Below are 22979 nucleotides of genomic sequence, written 5' to 3' on the forward strand. Positions count from 1 at the left end.
TTTGACCATTTCTCAGTGCAGTTGCAGTTACATTAACTAGGATAAAAATGAGGTGACTGGCGAGTCTTTCAGCTTCAAGGCTTTGTGGGAGCATCTGGTTTTGAAAAGGACAAAAGCATGTAATTCAGAGATTTGCATTTTCCTGCAAGGCTTCCATTAGAAGGAGACATTAACTGAAAGATAAGATTTTTTGACTGCTGTTTTCCTGTAAATACTTGGAGAGCACACTTGTCTGAGAATTTGGTTTGGTTTTTGCTTTGCTCTAGAGATAGTTGTCTTTCAAAACAGCGTTTAAAGATGTTACAGAAATCATTCACGTTTTATGAATTACTAGGAATGCAAGAGAGCACTTCTCACCTGCACAGATTCTCAATTATCATGTATATGCTGTATAATAATTTCACACCTAATTTGAAGCAGAAAGAATCTGAACAGTTTTATGCACTCTGAAAAACACATCTGTATCATGAGGGAATGATGAGAAGAAAGGAGGGAAATGTCTGTGGTTTAAGAGCAATTTTAGCTGAGGGAAGACATTTGGATTGGTGCTACTTCAACATCTCTCTGTTAAGGGTCTATTCCGCTTCATTATCCTGCTCAATTTTACACTTGTAAATTCATCGGCATTGAGTTTAAGATTAAATGAACCAAATGTGGTCACCAATGTCTTTTCATATGTCCTTTTCTGACTTTTTTCCCTTTGGTATGTAATAATGTATGGGTTTATATATTTGGAGTTTTTGATAATCCGTCATTAATATATATTTCCATGTTTTTAAATTAAACACTTGACATTGTCTCTGCACCTTTCTTTCCTACTGCACACTGCTAATATGATGAGATTTCTTTCTGTAGTGTAGCAGCAATATCACTTCAAACATTCTGCAGCGATGACAGGTTTTAAGTTGGTCTTTTTGTAAGTGCTTTGGCCCTTCTAAGAGGTGGAAAAATTCAAAAAAGGTGTTGTGTTCCATTTTTAGGAAAATCAGCTGTTTCTGTTCTCATCAATGCTCTCTTCTCATCAATAGAGATACGAGTAAGAAAATAATTTTCGTAAGCTTTGCCTTTATTGTAGTCATTCAAGTAGTAACATTGTTATGGGTCTCTGAATGAAAGGATTTTCTTTCGCTCTCTCAATATTATTCATGTATTTCACATTAGCAAAAGTTTCTGTCTGGTTTGGTGTTATATGCTCAATGAATTTTTTTAAAAAAGAGACAGACCTGAAAGGAAAAGTTGTATTTTGTGGATTGATTATGACCTGAGCCATCTGAGAGAGTTTGGTGAGAACCCCAGGAGGGTGCTCTGTGCACTTATTTAGCATCTAAGCTCTGACACTGTAATGCTGTATTTATCTGAAGATAATCAGGTCTGCCTTTTATAAGGCAGGAAAAAAAATTAGTAGGAAAAATTGTACATAGCATTCTGGAAACAAAAAAGGTATATAGACAATGGTTTTGCAATTAAAAAGAGATGTTACCAGCTGTTTTATAGATTGGTCACTGGGGCTTTAGTGTGAGATAATGAGCTTTACCTTGCAGAAGGGAAATTATGCTTTGGGTGCTACTAATGGAAAGCCCTTTAGGGGAACACAGAATGACCTGGAGGGTCCATTTTTAGGTCTGTCTGGTGCTGTTTATTTTTGCTACCACATTACCTTCTGCCACAGGGAGTGTAAGGAAGGAAATAACAATCCTTCATTGAAACATGCAAAACCCAAACATGCAGCACATGCAATTTGAGTTTACCTCCAGAGCATTGGTGGGATCATAGTGTCTGCTGAGATAAATTTTAAGTATCTACAGATTTCTGGTCAAATTTTAGTAAATTTGGGCACGTCCAGGTCTTCTAATAATATCCTTAGACACTTCCCTCAGCAGGAAAATACAGCTGAACTTACAGAATGTCTTAACAGCTTTGTTCCTGATTACAAAAGAAGTTTGTAGAAGGCAGAGGAACTTATCTGAGGTTCAATGCCCAGATCACTAGACCATCAAACCTTCCTAGATGAAGGGAGACTGCATAAAGAGAGGGGGGGATAAAAATGTCCTGGGCCTGGCCTGCTCTCCCAGATTAAAAAGTAAAAAAAAAAAATTAGAAATTATCAAGGCCATATGTTTTGGAGGTCCTTGAGAGGACCATTTTAAGCTTTTATGTCACATTGGCTTTACATTCATTTCTGTGTCTGAACTGGGTGGGTGCAGATGACGTAAGTTACCTGTAAATTACTGATTTATATTTGATTACTTTACTTGACAGATCCAGTGCTTTCACTTGTTGTGTTAGCTCCCTGGGAAATTACTCTTAATTCAGCTATAAATTGAAGGAAAAAAATAATGCAATAAATAGAATTCTCTAAGATAAATTAGAGCTTGAAGTTTCTGAAAGGAACAATGTAAGCTATACAGTAGTATCTAATTTTAAACATTTCGGCAGTTAATTAGAAGTAGCTGGATGATTTTGCACTAAATAAAACAAATTATTGGAAGCAAGCATATAAAAATCAAGACTTTCATGAAGTTTTTCATGCATAACTCCTCTATCAGTCACTGAAGTGAACATGATTATCATTAGCAAAGGCGTTTGTCCTCCCAGTGATTGTCTGTACATGTGTTTTGCTGTAAATATGCATGTGTTTCAAGCTCCCAAGTTTCAAGATATTTTCTGTTGGTACAATGTGAAACAGATCTTTTGTTGTGCCTTTGTTCTCGAGTGCCTGGTGTCTGAGTTACAGACGAGTTGAATGTTTTACTGTATTCAGCTGGACCGCAGGGGAATCCTTGCTTTAATTAGTAAATTGCTTTTCGGTGATGTTTTCCCATAAAGTAATCATGGTTGAGTTTGCATTGCACTGCAGTGCTTATCCTCTCTGTCAAGTTTGTGTTGGGAAACCAGCTCTCCAGCTGTGAAGGAAGAAAACCAGCCAGTTGGCAGTACTTCCTGAAATCTGGAGATGCTTATTCAGCTCCGAACTAACAGGCTGTGAACTGGTACACAGGCAGGTTCAGATTCTTCAGCTGAGAGCTCCTGATCCGTGGAACCCTGGCAAGCCTGTTGGCCACATCTGCACTGCTAGCGTGCAGGCCACTGTGGGTGGCAGAGGAGATGCTGTTGCCCCCTCACTTTTGAGCCAGGTACCTGCCAGAAGCACTGGGGAACCAGCCAGAAGCATTGGGCAGAGCCTCTTCACCAGCACTCATTTGTGCAACCGGAGTCAAGAGACCTGTGCTGTCACTGGGACCTTGGCCCAGGTGGCTCTGCACTCCCTGGTGGGTTTCCATTTTCATGTGAAGAGCCTTTTGCAGTGCCATCAAATACTTCTTTCCTCAGCAGCATCATGCAGCAGGTGCCCTGTGTGCTCACGTTTCTCAGTGTGTTTTCAGGTGGCTGTTGCTGAGCTCCCTTTGGCTGCAGGAGTTGTATCCACTGCTGTTGGATGGACTCCCAGAGATCTGTGGGCAGGCACCGAGGCCCCAGCCAGCCCTGCCACCATAGTTCCCTCTTCTTTTACACTAAACTGCCCTACAGGCCATCTCAAAATTCCCATCCACCTAAAGAAAGTGGAAAACATTTCTGTAGATGCAGCCAGTTCATGGACATGTGAATCCTCCCTCGAATCATCTGCTTGGCCCTTAGGCAAGGAAGAATTACAGGGCTTTTTCAAGGAGTTGCTTGTTCATCTCGGTGTAGAAAACTGAAAACTAAACATGTTTAAAGTGGTGATAAGGTCATGCTTCTGAGGCTGAACAAATCTGAATTATTGCTGTTTTGAGGCCCCTCCTGTGCAGGAGTGATGCGTGAACAACAAGTCAAAGGCAAGAGTGGTCTCCTTTCTTTAGCTACTGGAAATCTTTGAAGTATGATACCCTCCATGGCCTCTTTTTCTTGGCATACAGCATATCTCATCCTGAAGGTTGGCAGGACACCTGCCCTTCATGCTGCTGGGGTAAAACACATCCAAGTTTTTATGTGCTAATGACTGGTTGTAAAGCCCAGTAGAAAAATGTACCCCTCCTTTAAGAGAAATACTGTTCCGTTTCTGCTTCTGGTTGTTCTGCCAAACTGTACTGTAGGATAGGGCAAGTCTTAGTTTCTCTATTTACCAAATGGCCATAAAAATATATATCTAATATTATTTAAGACTTGGCTGAGGTTTCTGTGCTTGGATTAAAGGTTGCAAGTGCTGCAGGGTTCTGCAGGGAGTCAGTTCAAACACCATAAGCTCAGGGCAGCACATCTGAGCCACTGTTGCTCTGTTGCAATAGCAGGTATCAGATCAAATGATTGAATCAACAGACCCTATTCAGTATAATAGAAATGTCATTTGTAGTAGAATTTTGTCATTGGATTTATGTTCCTTGCTTTGCAGATAAATGGCTTAGCTGTGCCTTCGCATTTAATAGCAGCAGGGGACCATTATTCTCTAACAATACACTATTTCATTGACATTATCTATTGCAGAAAGAAGCTGTCTAGGTGTGTTTCCTCCTATACAGAAAACAAAATGTAAATATAAAATTTATGGTAGTTCATGCAGCTAATTTCAGTTGATCTGCTTTTTTTTTTTTTTCCTGCAATGAGATAGGTTTGTGAGCAGGGACAGTTCTTGGTGTTTCATAGTAGGAACCATCTCAGTGTTTCAAAAATTACATGAAGATGGAAAAAAATTATCTAATAAGAAATCAAAAGTAAAACATATCACCTGTTTTTGTCAAACATTTTATGTGAAGCATTGGTGTGAAAGTATCGGTTATTTCAGTGCTCAGTTTTTATCTATCAGTGAATGTATTACCAGTACTGGGGGATTTAAGTAGGTGTATTTTTCTAGATTTAACACTGCTTGGTGTAAAAAGATGCAAAAAATTTGTTATTCTTTAAAGGAACAAGAGAACTCTCTTCTGTTACTATTTCTAAATGTGAAATTTTGAATGTCATCTGCCACAGTTTTACACCATGGTAGGACCAAGAGGTACTGAAGTGCAATCCTTAGGATAACCAATCTCATACAAAAGTATACTGTAACAGGAATTGTCATTATTGACAGTATAAAGTGCCCTTAAACCAGCAAATTAATGACATTATTGTGATCTGTGACATTTCTGATAGGGCCTTCAGTTCCTGAGGTAGAAATTTAGGACACAAGTCACTGAAGTTCAGGAAACATGAGCCAGTTTTGCCCTTTTTCTTCCTTCTTAATTTATTTCCTTTTCTCTTTTTGATTAGGGATCACAATTCAGATAATTCACTGCTGATTGTGTGATGGCACATTGTCCTAAGCAGAACATTTTTCCATAAACATTTGTTTCATAAGTAATTTTAACTAATGTCAAATACTTATGAATCATCCTCTTATCACTTACAAAAAAGAACTTTTAGTCTTCCATCTGCTTCTCCTTAATTTTCAGCTTTATTACACATGCAATTACAATTTTCCTCTTCTAAATAATTCACTACACAGTTCATTTCCCACAGAAGGTAAATGAATAAAAATCTGTTTTCTTTACCATTGGCCTGTCTGTTCTCTGTGCCTGGCTGGCAGCCAGGAATATTAGATTTCAACATTCAGTGTTTAAAAGTATGACTTTTAGTGTTAGTAATAGATAAATATGTATGGGGATTGTGAAAATTATCCAGGGGTTGGAATCTGAATCCTCTTTTAACCCCCTTTTTTTTTTTTTCCCTGTTCAATTCTAAGCAGAATGGCCAATTATACTGAACTAAAGTGAATGCTAAATATTGCTGTTGGGCTACAAATAAGCACTCCCTAATGAGGGAGGAGTAATGTCCTGATTTAAAAATTACTCTTGATGGACAATCTACAGAATATATAAAGCACCCTGTAAGGCTGCATAACATAAAAAATTCATTCTAAGTAACAGATATCCAGCTCATTGAGTTGGCACTTGATGTATTGTTGTGTTCCAAAGCCATGAAAATCCATATATTGGGTGCTAAAGTGTCATGATGTCCCTAGGAAAGGTAGTTAGTAATTTAGTATTTCTGCGTGGTTTATTGGAACTTCATTTGAATAGGAAGAGGAGGTTAAATCATAATTAAATCTATGTGATGTGATCACAGAAGTTGAGGTCTGTGGTATGGAGTTGTATGTTTCTGATTAAGTAATTTTTACAATGAAGCATCCTGAAAAAGAGTGCAGAGAGAATTGTTTTTTCTTGTTAAACAAAAAATATATCAAGAAGTTTATGGCAGTGTTTTTTTTTTCCCTTTTTAATGCCCTTATGTTTCTTTGACTCATATTAAAGGAATCACACTCATGTAAGGATTTACAACAAACCTCTACTAGGGAATAAAAGAGATATTTACTGTTTAATTAACTGTTTAATAGTTATTTTTCTTACACAGTATGACAGTAATATGAATAGTGAGTGAAATAAAGTTAGTAGAAATGGAACAGGGTACATAAAGGATTTTTTTGCACCCAGATCTAGAGAAATATGAGTCTAAATAAAATCTAGGAATCAAATAGATTCTTAAGAAGAATCCATGTGTAAATGGCTCATGTGTATCTCCAGTTCAGGGAAGCCCAGAATTGTCACTGTCTGGATTCATAGTCGGTAGAAATAATTATTTTTCAAAGCCTGATACGGAGGTATTGTTGTGATTTCACTGGGGGCAGGATTAGCAGGCTTAGGTGAAGTTTTGTGCCCGAAATCTCTGGACCTTCATGAAAATGCAAAATTTATCTCAGGATATGTGGAAACTTAGTGGATTTGGTTGGTTGGTTGGTTTGTTTTTAAGACCCTTCTCAGTACTGATTTGGTAAAATGCTCTTTTGTAAAGCCCTGAAGGACATGCTTAGTTTTAAGCACTTAATATTTTCCTCAGGAGAGGTGCTTTCATGAAGCACTGACTGTGGATTTGCTTTCTGTTTGTGCAAACTTTGCTATAATTAATTTTCAGTATTTTTTCCTATTTAATTCTCACAGACTAAGAACATCTCCAGTTGTAAATATTCCTTGCTGAATAGCTCAAACAAGCAGATACCAAATTGATGTTTCAGGAGTTCCTAACTCAGCGTGTGAGAGCGCAGGCTCTGTGAGTGTAGCTCGTTAATTGGGAGCTGCTGCAGTGAATCATCTTGTGCTGCAGGGCACCCGAGGTCTGGCTCGACTTTTGGAATACTGAGATGAGGAGATAATTTAAGAGGAGGTACTTAATTGTAATATTTGGTGACATTAATAGCAAGTTGTCTGATACAAGATATGAAATAATTAATTTAGGACGTTCTTGTCTTGAAATGTTCACGGAGCAGCCCAGGTTGGAAGGGCTCTTGAAAGATCACATGTACTTGCTTATGTCCCCTGTTCTTCTCCCTCCGTCCTCACTGAGGAAAAAAACCCTCAAAATCTGGCACGAGCTTTCCAGACAAGACCACAAGTTGCAGTGTGAGTCTGTGTGTCTGGGCTGCCAGGCAGTGTTTGCATCACCAGTGCTACTGCGACACCCCCCAAACATCCAGCATGTTCCATGGGAGAGAGGAGAGCTCTGATACAGCTAGTGAGGAAATGTTGGATCAAGTAACAAAGCAAAAAGCAAACAATAAAGAATTTGCATTAGAATTAGAAATCAAAACTTCCAGTTGTATGCAAGTGGTAAGGGACAATAAAGAAGCTCCTTTAGGTAGAATCAATGAAGACATTTTCAGGAGGAGTGTGTAAGTGGTTGTTCTGTAATGCTGTTTGGAAGGGTTTTGGTCAGCATATGAGTAGATTAGCTTAGGTACTTGGATGGTAATGCCATGAGAAAATATCAGTCTCTGTTTATAACAGCAAGATCTCCTAAATAGGGTTTTCAAAATCCTCTGCATGTTTATGATTCTAAATTGGTCTTTGAAAAACAAGGTATATTCTCATAATGATTTTTATATTTTAAGTCAAAACAAAAAACCCCATTTTATAGAACAGTAGCCATCATGATGATGTGAGACACATCTGTATATCTTGTCTGTACTTAAATAGATCTCTAGACATTTTGAAAGAAGGACTATTTTTATGAAGATATAATATCAGTACTTTTCACTAGTATAATGCCCTTTTTAAGATCCACAAACTTTAGCTAATGAACTGCATATGTTATTTATAACTGTTATCCTGGGAAAACACTATATACAGCTATGGGTAGAGCCCCCTTGTACCAGTCTTATTTGTCAGTCAGACTTTGAGATGAATTTATACCTGAAGTTTAAATATTTTCACTGTGACTTTCTGGAAAAAATGATAATCAGAATTCAAGAATAGTGTTGAAAAGCAAAGCTCTGCAGGAACAAATCTGTAGTGTGTAATGCTGAGTGTTTGGGGCTTGCTTTCTTGCTCATTTAATGGGTGGGAGGAAAATGAGGAAGAGAGTGAGATCACTGATACTTTGGTGATAAGTGTATTACTAAAGATTTCACCTTTTCAAATTGGACATTCTTACAAGGAAGATTTTAGAGAACTTCTGCTTCACTTGGTCATGGTGGCGAATCATGTCAAAGAAGAGTTTCTTTTAAAAATATGCTACATTTTAACTAGTGTGTCGCAACATAAAAATATATTCCAAAGCGCTTTTGTGACTCGAGATAGGAACTGTGCTGTTATTTTTAAAGCATAGATGTGTCATCAATCAGCCCAGTGAACTGATATGTGAGTGCGTTTCATGCATGAATTAACCAGCTCCTGACCAGGAGGTTTCCCAGCGATGTGCTTTGCTGGCCAGCTGACAGGAGAGTGCTCAGGCAGAAATGCTGCAGCAAGCACATGAACTCACGACTGGAAATGCAGGAGCTCCTGGAGATTTTCCTTGTCTGACACCTGTTAAAGCCATGCACTTATTGCTCTGGCTTTGCACTTATTGGCTATGGTCTAATAATGCGAGAGAAAAACCAAAGCACTGCAGCTAATGTCTTTTTGAACCCGTTATTACTAAAATATTTTAACAAAATCTTCATGGTGAAGATACAAAATGAGTTCAGAAATCCAGTGTTACAAGTTCATCAAGACTGATGAAGCTGCCAGGAGATGAGTCATTATTTTCAGGACAATCTCAGTGGAGTCATCACAGAGCATTTTGATTATTTTTGTGTCTTTCTGTGTGTGCTTGAATGGTTCAAAATGGAGATGGTTAGTAACGTGTATGCTTTCAAACATACATGTATATACACTTAGTATGAATTCTGGAACTGTATAACTGCCTGGGTGCTGTATATCTCTGTGGAATTCAGCGTGTGCTGGAGCTGGGTTTGTTCAGTGCAGTGGCAGATCATCTGGTGAGGGAGAACAGTGAACTTCCCTGTGAGCATCAGCGACCAAGAGCTAACTATGAGTTCTTCTGGTCTGGTTTTAGATTTTGAAAAAGGACAGGACACAAACACAACTTAAAGAAGGAGCTGGTTTTATTGTGGAAACACAAACATTTTGCTGAAAAAATACACCTTTTTTTTTTTAGTTTTTGGGAAAAAAAACATGATCAAGTAAAGAGGTAATTTGATATGGTTTTAATTGCAAAGTATCTTATGGACCAGTCTGCGCTGATTTTATAAAACTTGCTGTGTGGGGGCTGATTCTTGGTGCTGTCCAGCCCAAACTTGAACTTCTTAAGAATCAGTTTCAAATCATCAGTTTTCATTTGTGTCCAGTATTCCAGCAGTAGGACTGCAAATCTGTTTGACATCTCTGACTACAGCAGGGAAAGGGAAACAATAGCTCTTTCATAAACTTAGAGCTGGAAACCCTTTTGCCAAGTCATCTTATGAATAAAAACGTGTTTTGTGTAAGTTTTGAAAAATGTTTTGACAATTCTACCTCGTGCAAATTTAGTGTTGGTTTCTGATCCATGGACGAGTTTGTTTTCCACATCTTGGTCAAATTTATGAAAGAGTTCTTAATCTAAGAATTGAGAGGGATAAAGTGGGAATGTATTCCTGAGACTTCTTTCTAGAAGAGCATATTGACTAATTTTGATTGTTTCCAAAAACATAAAGCTATGAGAATAATAATGCAGTTCCACATGTCAAATAAGCAGCAAATGTTTTTTGTTACCTGTGCAAAGTGACTGCTGCTCTCATAAACTCCCAATCTTCCATCGGGCAGGAGGAAAAAGCAAAACCCTGTTCTCAGTTACTCCTGAAGGATAGTCATAGTGTGTGATGGCTCTAAAAATCAGACAGTGGTGATTTTGAATCAAACTGGAATTAAGTTGCAGTCAGTGCTAGGTCAGGGTGACCATGCTGATTTTTCCTTTTTGAAGCATAGGGAACTTCTTTCTAAATGCAAGTAGCAATTGCATTGCTATCAGTACTGTTCTAATGCATATAGAAAGAAAGGAAAATCTTCACTATTCAAGGTCTTCAAGAGCAGGTTGGATAAAGCCCTGAGCAACTCGGTATGGAGTTGATCTTGCTTTGTGTCAGGTTCAACTAGAGATATTCTAAATCCTTTTCTAGACTGAGTTTTTCTAGGGAAATATTGGTACAGCATTGTCCCTGCAAATCTCTCCCTTATTAACCTCCTATTGATTTCTTGTAGATGAAGCATGCAGGTTGATTGTGGAGGAGGAAGGATATTTTGTTGTTGAGGATATTGCATCTTATCTTTGCTATTGAGTTTTCTGTATCTGTCAAGGAAAATTGACCTTTGTAATAGAGGCACTTGTAAAGGAAATGCTCCCTGTAAGATAGTCCACTAGGTGCAATGACTGTTAAACATGCAATATTTTTCCACCTGTTTTTTATTTTTTGAGTTTTTTTTTTCCTGGAACATAATAATATTAATTTTTATTTCATCTGAGTACATCACTTATTCTCTTGTGTCTCAGCTAAGTATATTCTCTTTGCTGAAGTGTTTGGCTGTCATGCAAATTGGACATTCTTACCATTTTCCACAGACTTGGCATCACTATGAAAGAAATGATATGTGTTTATTTTAAATTGTCCTTTACTTCAGTGCTGACAGTTCTCCACAGTGCCTGACATTTTTGAGAGGAAACAGCCTCTCACATCTTGGGTTACAGGGAGACCACTTAAAATAGAGGACGAGGCCTGTGTGACATGACACTATTGCTTTTCTTCATCCTCACCCTCTTCACTGTTCAAACTTTGTGAAATGTGTCCATATGAGATTATTGGCTGAGGAAGGCAGCTCAATCAAGGGGGTTTGTCTGTTCCTGTAAGATTTATCTGTGCAGGGCAGGGGCCCGTTATTCTGAGCACAGCTGTAGCCTCTGGGTATCACCCCGTGATCTGGAAACGCTTCTGGGGGAGATTTGTGCTCTCCAGAGTGCATTGCTGCTTCCAAGGCATCAGGTTGTTACTAACACTGGATTAACGAACCATTTCAGAGCTGCGTGGAACTGGCAGAGCAGAGATGCAGTGTTGTGGAATCTGTGATGACTGTTTAATGGGAGAGAACTGCTGCTGGTGCTCCACGAGGCACTGGAGAATGGCCTGAGAAACAACTGGCGCAGCACCTTTTTTTTTTTTTTTTTTTTTTTTTTGCTTAAGAAAACTTATTTGAGAGCATCAGTGCAACGTGGGAGCATAAGTAAGAACACCAGTGTTTGGATTGGATGCTTTTCTGCACAGTATCTTCCCTTACATCATTGAAATTGATGGTCATTCACTGATGCCTTGGCTATCTGCAACAATTCTATTTATCTAAATTTCAGTTTAAATATCCCAGTTTATTTACATTTCCAGCAGCTAATATGACAGGTTTTCTTTTTTTCTTAACCTATCACTTATGCCTTGAAATATGCAGCTTGGAACATGTTTGGGTTTGTTTTAAGTTATCATTAAAAGTAAACATTTAAATTTGAAAGGTTGTGAGGGTTTTATAAGAATTTATTTAAGGTGTTCTGTTTTGACCATCAGAAACTCCAGTCACATCTGAAAACTAGGGCCAACAGATGACAGATAATTTTTAGTTGGAACACCAGCTCTTTCTGGAACACAGTGTGTTTGATTTTGAACTCCAGCCTGGTGACTTGGCTTTCCTTTGAGCTATGCCAGTGCTCCAAATTTACACTTTTATGTAATTCCTTTCTATGCACTGAACCATGCATGTTTAGTTTGCTTCCTCCTCTTCTTTTCCTTTTCCTGAGGTGTAAAGAGGGAAGCATGTTCTATATATATGCTATATATTAATACATGTGGGTTATTCCTTAGCAGAGGAATAAAGTACAGCAGTCCAGGCATAATAGGGGAACAATTGCTACAGCTCATCTACTTTGTCTTGATATATTAGCATAATAAAGAGTAATATGTTTTTTTACTGGCAGTATATTCCTGAAGCTTTTCTGGTATCTGGGTATGAATCAAATATTACAGAACAGTGATGAAGCAGAACAGCAAAACCCTTTGGATGTAGATGGAATGTTCCTGCAAGCGGAATCTCATCCTGATCCTGGGGAGGTGGGAAGGAGAAGAGATCTCAGATTGTTAAAACTGACCAGAGTATAGAATGGTTGAATATATTTGGCAGTAAAACAATTGGGAAGACTTATTTGGAGTTTACCTCCTGGTGACAGCACAGTCCCTGTCTGTGCCCCCTGGCAGACAGGAGCAGGTGCCATGCATGGGGGGGTACAGGCTCCATCAGCATGAAGGTGATTGACCTTTAACCATTGCAAGCAGGAGGATTGAAGGGACAGCATTGCCACCCATGCCTTGTGTTGATAAGGAAAAAAATACCATAACTATTCACAGCAGAACATGTAGTTCTCCCTGCTTCTGGGAAAATGTAAGAGGCACTTCGAAGGCCATGTCCATGGGCTCTTCTGGGGAAAGATGCTTCAAAAAATAAGAGTGTTTCCACCACTGCAATGCACATTTCTGTTAAAACCCAGTTTATACTGATTCATCTGAGTGCACACTGTTCTGCAGAACAGGAAGGGTCAATTAGTTTCAAGGTGCTGTGTCACTGCTTAGAGAAATCTGCTGGAATACAAGATTTCTCACAGGCCTCCCTAGTGCATGTTTTCAAGGGTGGACCGTGTACATTTTAAAGTGAATAACTACAGCAACCTCATTTATGCATTAAAAGTTAAATTAGTAAACAAACTAGGTACTCAGACATTGGTATGAAGGTTATTTCTGATTTTGATGGTTTTTTTCAATTTGCCCTTGAGACTGGCTTGAATTCACTTCTCTTCACTGGCAGGCTTCATGGTTGTGCAGTGGTTAAGACTGATTGCCCTGGATGCTCTAAAATCAGTGCAAAGATGTCTCCAGAGCCTGAAGTTAAGTAGGATGAATTCCACCTCTCTACATAGTAGTGGAAGAAAGTTAATGTGTCTGTCCAAGGCAGGGCCACCTTCCACCAGCCCAGGTTGCTCCAAGCCCAGTCCAGCCTGGCCTTGGACACTTCCAGGGATGGGGTAGCCACAGCTGCTCTGCCCAACCTGTGCCAGGGCCTGCCCACCCTCACAGGGGAGAATTCCTTCCCAACATCCCATCTATCCCTGCCCTCTGGCAGTGGGAAGCCATTCCCTGTGTCCTGTCCCTCCATCCCTTGTCCCCAGTCCCTCTCCAGCTCTCCTGGAGCCCCTTTAGGCCCTGCAAGGGGCTCTCAGGTCTCCCTGGAGCCTTCTCTTCTCCAGGGGAACACCTGCAGCTCTTCCTGGAGCCTTCTCTTCTCCAGGTGAACACCTGCAGCTCTTCCTGGAGCCTTCTCTTCTCCAGGTGAACACCTGCAGCTCTCCCTGGAGCCTTCTCTTCTCCAGGTGAACACCTGCAGCTCTCCCTGGAGCCTTCTCCAGGTGAACACCTGCAGCTCTTCCCAGAGCAGAGGGATCTCTGATCATCTTCATGGCCCCCTCTGGACTCGCTCCAGCAGGTTCATGGCCTTGTCTTGGGGATCCCAGACCTGGCTGCAGCACTCCAGGTGGGGTCTCAGGAGAATGGAGCAGAGAGGAAGAATGCCCCCCGGATTTGCTGGCAACATGTTGGTGTAGGACACGGTTGGCTTTCTGGGCTGTGAGTGCACTTTGCTGGGTCATGTGGGGCTTCTCATCCCCCAACATTCCCAAGTCTTTTTTCCTTGGGACTGCTCTTGATATACTTTGTGTGTTATTTGTGGAAGTTTTTTTAGTATAGGCTAATATAGAATGAATAGTCTCCCTCTGTATAAAAATTTCTACAAAGATTGCAACCTTTGTAAGTTTATAGATCTTTAAAACACCAAAAGGTCAAAGCATCTTGGGAACAGTGTCCAGCAGTGGCCTGCATCAACACCATGCAAGTCTTACGATACTGTGAATATTCACCGACATGCTAATTGTGCTCTCGCAGTTTTTCAGTGAAGTAACCAGAGTTACTTCATCTGTAAAATTGAGTGGAAGTCTGAGAGTCTTTAGCACAGGAACCGCAGAGGCTTCCCATTGGTTTCAGTGCCCAGGGGAAAGTTAACAGACTTTGAAGAGCTTTTAATTTAGAGAAGTGTTTGGGTGGTAAGTGCAACTTCAGAGATAGAAGGCCTGCTCCAAAGCTCCTGAATACAGTGGAAACCTTGAGGTGAAATTTGGGTCTGTGAATGTTCCTGTTTCCTAGAACTCCCAGGCTTGTGAAGTGCTGCAGAGATTGCAGGCTGTTAAATTCGACATTTTTTTGCGTTTTGTTTTTAAATATTGAAGTGAGACTTCTAAGTCATTCATAACATGTGAATGCCCCATCGTCTCTGTACTCTCCTTGCTGTTATTAAGTGTATACAAGATGTTCAGCACTGTAAAAATAAATAAACCTACTTAGGGAAATTCTGAACAGAAGTGTTTGCCTTTAAGAACAGTTCCAGTGAATACAAACGTGTGTACTTGCATTGTCAGTTTTGCATATGTGTGCCATCTATTTCAATGCAATTTTTGTTTGTTTTTATAATCCCAGGACTATACCTTGACAATGTACTTTCAGCAAGCGTGGAGGGATAAGAGGCTGTCCTACAATGTGATCCCTCTAAACCTTACTCTGGACAACAGAGTAGCTGACCAGCTGTGGGTGCCAGACACCTATTTCCTGAATGACAAGAAGTCCTTTGTCCATGGGGTCACAGTGAAGAACAGGATGATTCGTTTGCATCCAGATGGAACAGTCCTTTATGGGCTCAGGTCAGTATGAACCATTTCTAACTCTTCTGTCTCTTAGTTTAAAACCATGATTAAAAGCCTAAAAATAAACTCCATCCCTTGCCTTTCTTAATGCTGTTCTTTTTATTGCTCTATTCTATATTGCAGAAAAAAAATTTAAATTAAGTATATTCTAAGGACAGATAATATTTTTTTTTTAATTTTATTTTTAGTACAATTATGGAGATAAAATGCCATTTTTAGTACAGTTCAGACATTTGTATTAAGAACAGATAAGACTGTAAATATCATTTGAAATATTCAGGATTAAAAACCTGGTTTGGAATTGCTTCCTCAAAGGAATTGAAATAGAAAATACAAAATGAGGATTAGAGGAAAAAATGGAAAATATGCATGATAGATGAATTGGTAGTTAACTGATATGTTTTATAAATATTTTTAGTTGAATATTGAATTGGTTTGTATGAACCAGCTTTCTGATTTTCTCCAAGAGGTGTGACTTGAAGTGTTCTTGTTGGTGTGCGTGACTGGAGAGCAGGGACTGACAAGAGAGCTTCACTCTTGAGGGGGTCTGAAAGGTGGGGAAAATGTCTGGTTAGTAATGTTTGTAGGAAAAACAATTACCAAGGAAGTGATTTGAAAATACTGCTGCAAAAGGTGGCTGAGAACCTGGCTGGGTAGGTAACAAAACGGAGGGAAAGCACTGTTTGGGTCAACAATGGAAAATGCAGAGCTGGTTATTGCATTTACCATTTGTGCTGTGTCCAGTTGAGTCTTCCGTGGGAGCAAAAGGCTTTGGCACTGTGGCTTGGAGCAAGTCTGGACTGGGTTATTGTTCAGTGGAGCCTTGAAACATAGTTGTAGTTTAAAGTGAAATATAAACCACCTACATACCACACATCTGTGTTACTGGAAGGAGAACAAGAATAACAATGGACTTAGTGTAACTTTGAATTTAAGACGCTGAAATCATAATCTTTATTTTTTAGAATAAATTAGAAATTGGTGAAACATTTCCTCCTTTTCATTAAGCATAAATAGCAAATGAGTTTTAATATCTTTTATAAGATGCAATAAAGTAAAATGGTCTCTATTTTTTACTTAAAGCTGTTTAATGTAATTAGAGGAAACATTATTGCTGCTTGGATCCTTTATTACCCAGAGTTATTTTCTTCAATACTTTCAATCACAATGTGGTATCCAAAATGGTTTTATAGTAATTCTGTGTGTTTGGCTGGTTTGGGTTTTTTTACTGCTGTAGAACTTTTGCACAGCCCAAAGTTAAAGATATTTAGACAATTTTTTTTTTTTTTTCTAGGGAAAAGCTTTCAGATCAGGAAATAATATTCTAGTACTCTGGTGTATCTAGCAGTCTCATATTTGAGATGATCAATTCTCACATCCCTATAGGGCTCTGTTTGGTGCATTTCAAGCGTTGTCTTTGCCCTGAGAGCTGGTCCAAAGGAAATGATGGATGGGAATTCTGCCATCATTCCTTTCGGTGCTGAAATGAATTGTACGCTGAGGGCAGTGGCAGGATGGCCAGCACCCTTGGACTCCCTTGCCCATCACCAAGATTAGGGACTGCAGTTGCCTTCAGCCCTAGTGCAGCTGTGGAACTGAAGAGCCAAGAGGGAATGACCCCTCTTGTTTCATAGACAGTCTGTGTCTGGTGCAGCGACTGGAACATGGACAGACACCTCATAAATGAGGATATGGCAAGAAACTCCCTTCTTTTATGTCCTAATTATTAATGATCCCTGGATGATCCATGATCATCACTTTGTGATGAAGTGTAGAAGATCCCTTCTCTCCCTCCTCCTCAGACTCAGCTGAGCAGGTGAGAAAGGCTTTCTGGTTAAAATGTTTTCAAACCATGGGGTGGATGGGGCAAATCCACTGTGGTAACACAACGGTTATGTGAGGGGCCATGTTCTGCCTTTGCCTTCACTGGACCATGTGGCAATCAGTGATCTGATTCTAATATTTGGCTTTCAGTTTTATAGCATTAAATAGCTTTTTCTATCTATGTCATTTAAATCCGCTGATTCAGAGTTAATGTCATTTCAAGTGTCCTCAGTACTGATATATTTAATGACTGCTTAGTAATAATTTCCACATATCTTTAAAATGCCTGCTTAATTGTTTTCCACATATCATCTGGAGAATCCCATAAATTATTATTGTTCTGAAAATCACTACTACTCTTGCTTTGTTAATTTAACTTTGCTTACACCTGCAGTCATGTATTCATCCTTTGAGATGTGTTCTACTCAAGTGAGGTTCCTTTAAGTATCAGTCTTAAATTTTTTTACCTCCCCGTGCATCTGTTTATAACCAAGTGTGTCCATGTATCCCATGCACACACACGTGTGTTACTGTAAATTTGGCTGCATTTACCCTGATTGCTGTAACCAAATGCATTGAACTGCAAGGGATCTTACTAATATAAATGAAACCATCCCGTTCTTTTCTGTCCCTGTAGTTTGATCTCTATTTAACACACAAGCAGTGATCCCTGAACATTGTTCTTTTTGGTTTTCTGAGCCCATACATGGTATTCGTGTCGCATCTGATTAGATCTGACATTGGGAAGGTAAATTCCAGGAAGGACTAGAAGGCACTTTTATAAACACCTGGATTATGCTGTCACTGAAAGAGAGGAGAGAAGAGAGCAATGGCTAATAATGAATGTGGACATCTCTAAGGTTGGCATGTTGTCCTCCCAGCCTGCCCTGTGCACTGCTGCAGGGCACTGCTTAAAGGCAGAACTGAATTCGTGACCATTTTATACAGAGAACATGAGAGACTGGCTGCTTTTAGGTTAAGAAGGATTTTTGTTTCTGAGGGATATCTGCCAGCTATCTGTGCTTTGGGAAAATGTTTTCTTTAATGTTATTTTCATATTCCCTCTGGCAAGAAAATTCTTTGCTGCCAAGATCAGGACATTCAGTAGATGATATACTTAAATCACCTAAATGGTTGAAAATTGTAAACATATAGTCTTAAATGAAGAGACGTTACAGGGAAAATTGCTGTGTTGGTAGTTAAGATGACTTGCAAGAGGATATTAGTGATTTGACAACATATATAGAACAGTAAATTTAGAGACTTGAATATAGGATAACATTTTGCAGTAGGGTGAGCAAAGCTTGAATAAGATATGCAGTCAGAACTCAAGAAAAAAATGTAGCTTTAAATAAATGTCTGTATGTTAAAATATTTGGTTTATATAATACACTGAGCAGAGATAGGTGCTACAGTAGATAAGTTTTGTTATTTTAAACATTTATATATATATATATATATGTAAAAAATTTCCTCTGACTTTTGACATCAAATCTGTTCTAAAATGCAGATGGAAAGTTCAGCTCTCTGCTGCTTTATTCTGTATAATACTATGGAAAAAATCTCTTTCCTGATTTCTGCATCCTCTGAAAGCACTGGAAGTTTTCTGAGGTTTTTTCCAGGGATGGAATACAAGATTTGAGAAGGGTGACGAGTGAGAACCTCTTGTTTGCCAGGGTAGAATGCTGAGTTTAAATCTGGTTGAAGAAATGGCTGAAGACAAAGCTGTTCTGTGTGACTTTGCACGATTAACAGTGTGATGACATTGACTCTTCCACACACTTGTACCATTCCTCACCAGAGAGCCCTGGAGTGGAGGGGTTTGTGCTTTTTGTAACTGGTGTTTGTGGGTGTTTTTTCACTGAAAAATAGAATATATACAGAACTTCTGCTAAGGGGCCACCTCCTGGACAGTGATGACGTTCCCATCCTTTTAACCAGTAGAAAAACAAAAGAAAGTAGAACAGAGCACTTTTGTCAGAAAGGAAAGATTTGTCCCATTTGAAAGCCCAAGAGTTTTACTTGCCAAGATTCCCTTAATACATTGCCAAGTATAAATTTCCAAGCCAGTCAGCAATAATTCCTACTTGACTGATGGAACATAGTAATCTCCCATAAATGAGAGAATTATGTGTATGATGGTCTTGCTTTGTCCTCTCTCTATTTCCTGCTACCAGCATTGAGTCACATGAATTCAGAATAGTCCTGGATGCTTGGATTTTGTGTTGTCTCATCTGTGCCTTCTGCTGTCTGCTCACTCAGTTTCAGCTGCTTAGAAATTTTCACTGTTGCAATAAAATAGATGCGCCCACACTTTGTTCTATTAAAATAGCCTTGGGCATTTTTGTTGTATTAATAGACTCGTTGAGCAGTTTAACTTCTCCTATGCAGCTTATTATCTACAAAATCTGATGACAGTTTAAAAAAGAATTGCCTTTCCAAGTACCTTTAGTTCTCAGACCATACTCTTGGAGAGGTGAATTGCTCACACCATCTATCCTTCAGTAAACCATCTGATCTTTATGTTGCTACTTTTTTGCTTTTTTATATTTTTTTTTCCTCGTAAGTCTTATTTTTTAATTAAATTCTTAGGGATAATTTGGAGGTAAACTTCCACTGCCCAGTTTTAAAATCCTTTGTGCTAGCTGGAACCCTGGCAGTGTTCAAAGCCAGGGTGGAGCAGCCTGGTCTAGTGGGAGGTGTCCCTGCCCATGGCAGGGAGAATTTGGGATTAGATGATTTTTAAGGTCGTTCCAATGCCTAAACATTCTGTGATTCTGTGAATTAAAGTTATGTCTTTGGACTGCCTATAATATTTCAGATATCCTTGTTATTACAAAATTTTGTCTGCAAGAAAGTGAGAGATCTCTCCTACCTTTTTGCTGCAAAATTTTATTTCCAGAAGCTGGACAGAAGTTGTTTAAAGGCTTTTAACGGTATTCATGTCAAGGAAAAATGTTCTCAGGATCGTTCTAAGTCTGGGGATTTCAGACAGGATACAGAGGACCCAGCCTTCTTTCCTGAGGGGAGGATATTATTTTGGATGCTCTGTTCTTGACCCTGCTCCTGTCAGGGGGGCAGGTGTTCCAGCACATGGATGTTTCTCTTGGCTCTGCAGCCTCCACTCCAACTGGGGCTTGTGTGGCCTCAGGGGAGAAAAGGCAATAAATCCTCCAGCGAGGTACCCTGTAGCATAGACAGCAGAAACAGCATCTCAAAGTAGTGTTGCCATTTTTTAAAATAAATAAATAAATAAATATTATGCATATTTTTATGAGGGTGAAGAAAGTGTCATCAGCTTTCTGTTGCCCTAGTTAAACATAGATATTTTTTTATTTTGGATATCACTTCTTGTTGCTCTTTTTATCTCCAGTGAACATATAAAACTAAATATATGACAATAAGGCACGTATAGGCATTGCAAAGAGGGGAGTAAAAAGTGATTTGTTTAAGACTTGTTTGAACAAGAAAATCTCAGCCTGTGAACTCTGTTGTGTTAACTGAGTAATTTTTTTATGCCAATGCTCACATTTATAGATGCAATTACTGCCTTTTCCTTTGCCAACACTTGCCCAAGGTAATTGACAGTCGGACATGCTGTTGTTTCCTTTGGCACAAGAAATGAGGTGAACTGCATTTCTGTGTTCAGATTTTCAAGGTTGTTAGCATACATACACGTGTAAGAACCCTTCAGTCTTGTGTGCACACGTTCAAACTTCAGATTGAGGTAATGTAACTGTTGTGAAACTTGAACAAATTGCAATCCAGTACAGTTCTGGAGGATTTTGAGTATGAAGCGTCATCTGCCTTACCAAGAAAGCATTCCCACCCCAGTGTCATAATTTGGAAATCCTAGAGTGGAACGAGTGATAACAGCTCTTCTCTTGCGCAGTCAATACAGATCCAGCATCAGGAAAGGAACTTGGATCCCTGAGTGCTGCTGAAATGAATCAGTTGTTGTTTTAAACAAACAAGGTGTATCAACTGCAGCCCAGGGTAGTGCCAGAGTCTGGTTTTCCTTCTCACGCAAATAGTTCTGTTGAAGGTCCCAAGGAATAAAGCACAGAATTAGAACTGCTCTTTCTAACAATATATAAACTGAAGACTTGGACATGAAACAAATCCTGCAGCTCCTCTGCTCAGGTCTTGCATTTGTTAAATTGCAAAGCTAAAACCTGCCTTCTCACAGGGGTGTTGTGAAGATTAATTATTAGTTTGTGAAGTGCTTTGATCCCATAAAATACTACATAAGTGCCAAGCATTATTATGAAGAATTATAAAATGCCAGCCAAAGTGCACCTTGGGAAAACTGGTTTATAGATACAAATCTGCTTCATTCTCTGCAGAATCACACTGTTCCACTTCTACGTAGCAGCCCATTCACAAACGGAGCCAATTTTAGGACAGATGCAATTTTTGGAATAAAAAGGAGATCACTGTCTGTCATAAATATCTTTTGCAATTAAGGGCTTATAGATTAAATATGCATTTTGCTGTAGGATTGATTTGGAATGGCATCGTTTCACCATCCATCCTCAGCAGCAGGGAGGATATTTGTAGTTTAAATATCTCCACTATCTGAAAGAAAACAAGGATATCTTTCTATTTCAGTTCCTTCAATAGATTTTAAGTATGGGATAAGTATTCAAAAGGGTCTTTTGCTTTTATTTTTTATGAAGTGGCTGTAAAATCATTAGTATGTGAATAATTAATTCAATTAAGCTTAATAAGAAAAAAGCTTTAAGTCACAGGAATCTTTTCCATTAAAAACCCTATTATCCAAGATTATTACATTACACTGAAGTGAAAAAAAATCTGAGTTTTATTGCCTAACAGACAGACTGTGGCATTTGCTCTATATTAGCAAGAAAAACTCTATCAGCTGTAGAACCATGTAATAGTTTAATTTCTCTGAGGGTATTGCATATTCCAAAAACAAATAGAGGTCATCAAACATTTAATCTTAAATTAAAATTTAATAATTTATATAATTTAGAATTACTGCAATCTGTCATTTTCCTGCTGTAATGTTTTTAATCATATCACATTTGAGCTGGTAGTTGGGGATGCTGAGAATGCTGTCTTTGTAAGTAGTAATACCTCTTGTGAGTCACACAACACAGTTTTTATTTCTTCTTGTGATTGTACAGATGAAGCTTTTCTTTGACATATTTAATGTAAGATGTTGTAGAATACTATTTATTAAATGAAGGGATCTTTTTTTTTTTCCTTACCAAGTTTTATATCTGAAGGTGCAAGTATTTGGGCTTATTTTTCATTCCAGTTAAATACCTTATTTTGGTGATTTTTTTTTGCCCCCAAAACATTTCCTTTATGTTTTAATGCACCTTCTGCGAAGAGAATAACTGATTTGTTCTCCCACTGTTTTATCATACTTGTTATTGAACTTTACAAAATAGTAAAATGCTTTCTGAGAAATAAGAATTGCCTGAACTCCTCAAGTCTAAAGAGGTTTTATAGGTATTTTTTTCCCCTCCTCTGTTTGGATCTATTTTCTCTTTTTTTATTCTCTGAAAATTGAAATTTCTCATGGTCCTCAATGTGCAAATCAACTGAGGAGAGCTTTCCTGGAACGATGTTCAGTCCTGCTTAGAAGAGAAGCTAGGATAAGTTATAAGAAGCTCTTGATGCTTTGTGCTTCCAGGTAAGTTCTCCAGGCTCTGGGAATGTGTGCTGGCCACCACAGGAGAGCACTTCAGGCTGTGCTTGTTCCCAGTCTTTTGGCTGGAATGCAGCCACTTGCACCGCCCCTTCAGCGAGGAGGCTTTTCTGTCCCCTAAATCCCTTCTGTAAGAAGGCAGGAGTTCTTTTTCTGCTGCATTTTTGTGTCTGAATAGTCATCCCTGGAACACTGCCTGCTTCTGCTAGTCTAGAACCATCTAAATGGAGAACAGAGAGAACAGAAAAAGTTTGGAAAACCCTTCTTTTCAATCCACTTGGACCTGCCATCTGTTGGAGCAGATGGGAGAAATGTCTCGGGGCCAGGAGGAGCCCGAGAGGCCAAATGACAAGGAAGGAGCTCTGTGCAGGCACATTGC

The 22979-nt window shown here is 39.0% G+C and overlaps 1 protein-coding gene across 2 annotated transcripts in view; it reads left to right on the plus strand.

The window, feature by feature from the left end:
- The window catches only part of GABRB2 (gamma-aminobutyric acid type A receptor beta2 subunit), a 110551-nt gene that overhangs the window by 21021 nt on the left and 66551 nt on the right, over positions 1-22979 (plus strand). Inside the window, exons 5-7 of one of the 2 annotated variants that reach the window (XM_027892703.1) lie at positions 4331-4353; positions 6384-6400; positions 14873-15093. In XM_027892703.1, coding sequence (XP_027748504.1) covers positions 4331-4353; positions 6384-6400; positions 14873-15093 — 261 coding nt within the window. Of the gene's footprint in view, positions 1-4330; positions 4354-6383; positions 6401-14872; positions 15094-22979 lie in introns of those variants that run through there. The other variant, XM_027892702.1, reaches the window with a different exon arrangement.

The sequence above is a fragment of the Empidonax traillii genome, unplaced genomic scaffold (genome assembly GCF_003031625.1).
Source record: "Empidonax traillii isolate 1590-97213 ecotype Southwest subspecies unplaced genomic scaffold, ASM303162v1 scaffold363:size828163, whole genome shotgun sequence".
Taxonomy (NCBI): domain Eukaryota; kingdom Metazoa; phylum Chordata; class Aves; order Passeriformes; family Tyrannidae; genus Empidonax; species Empidonax traillii.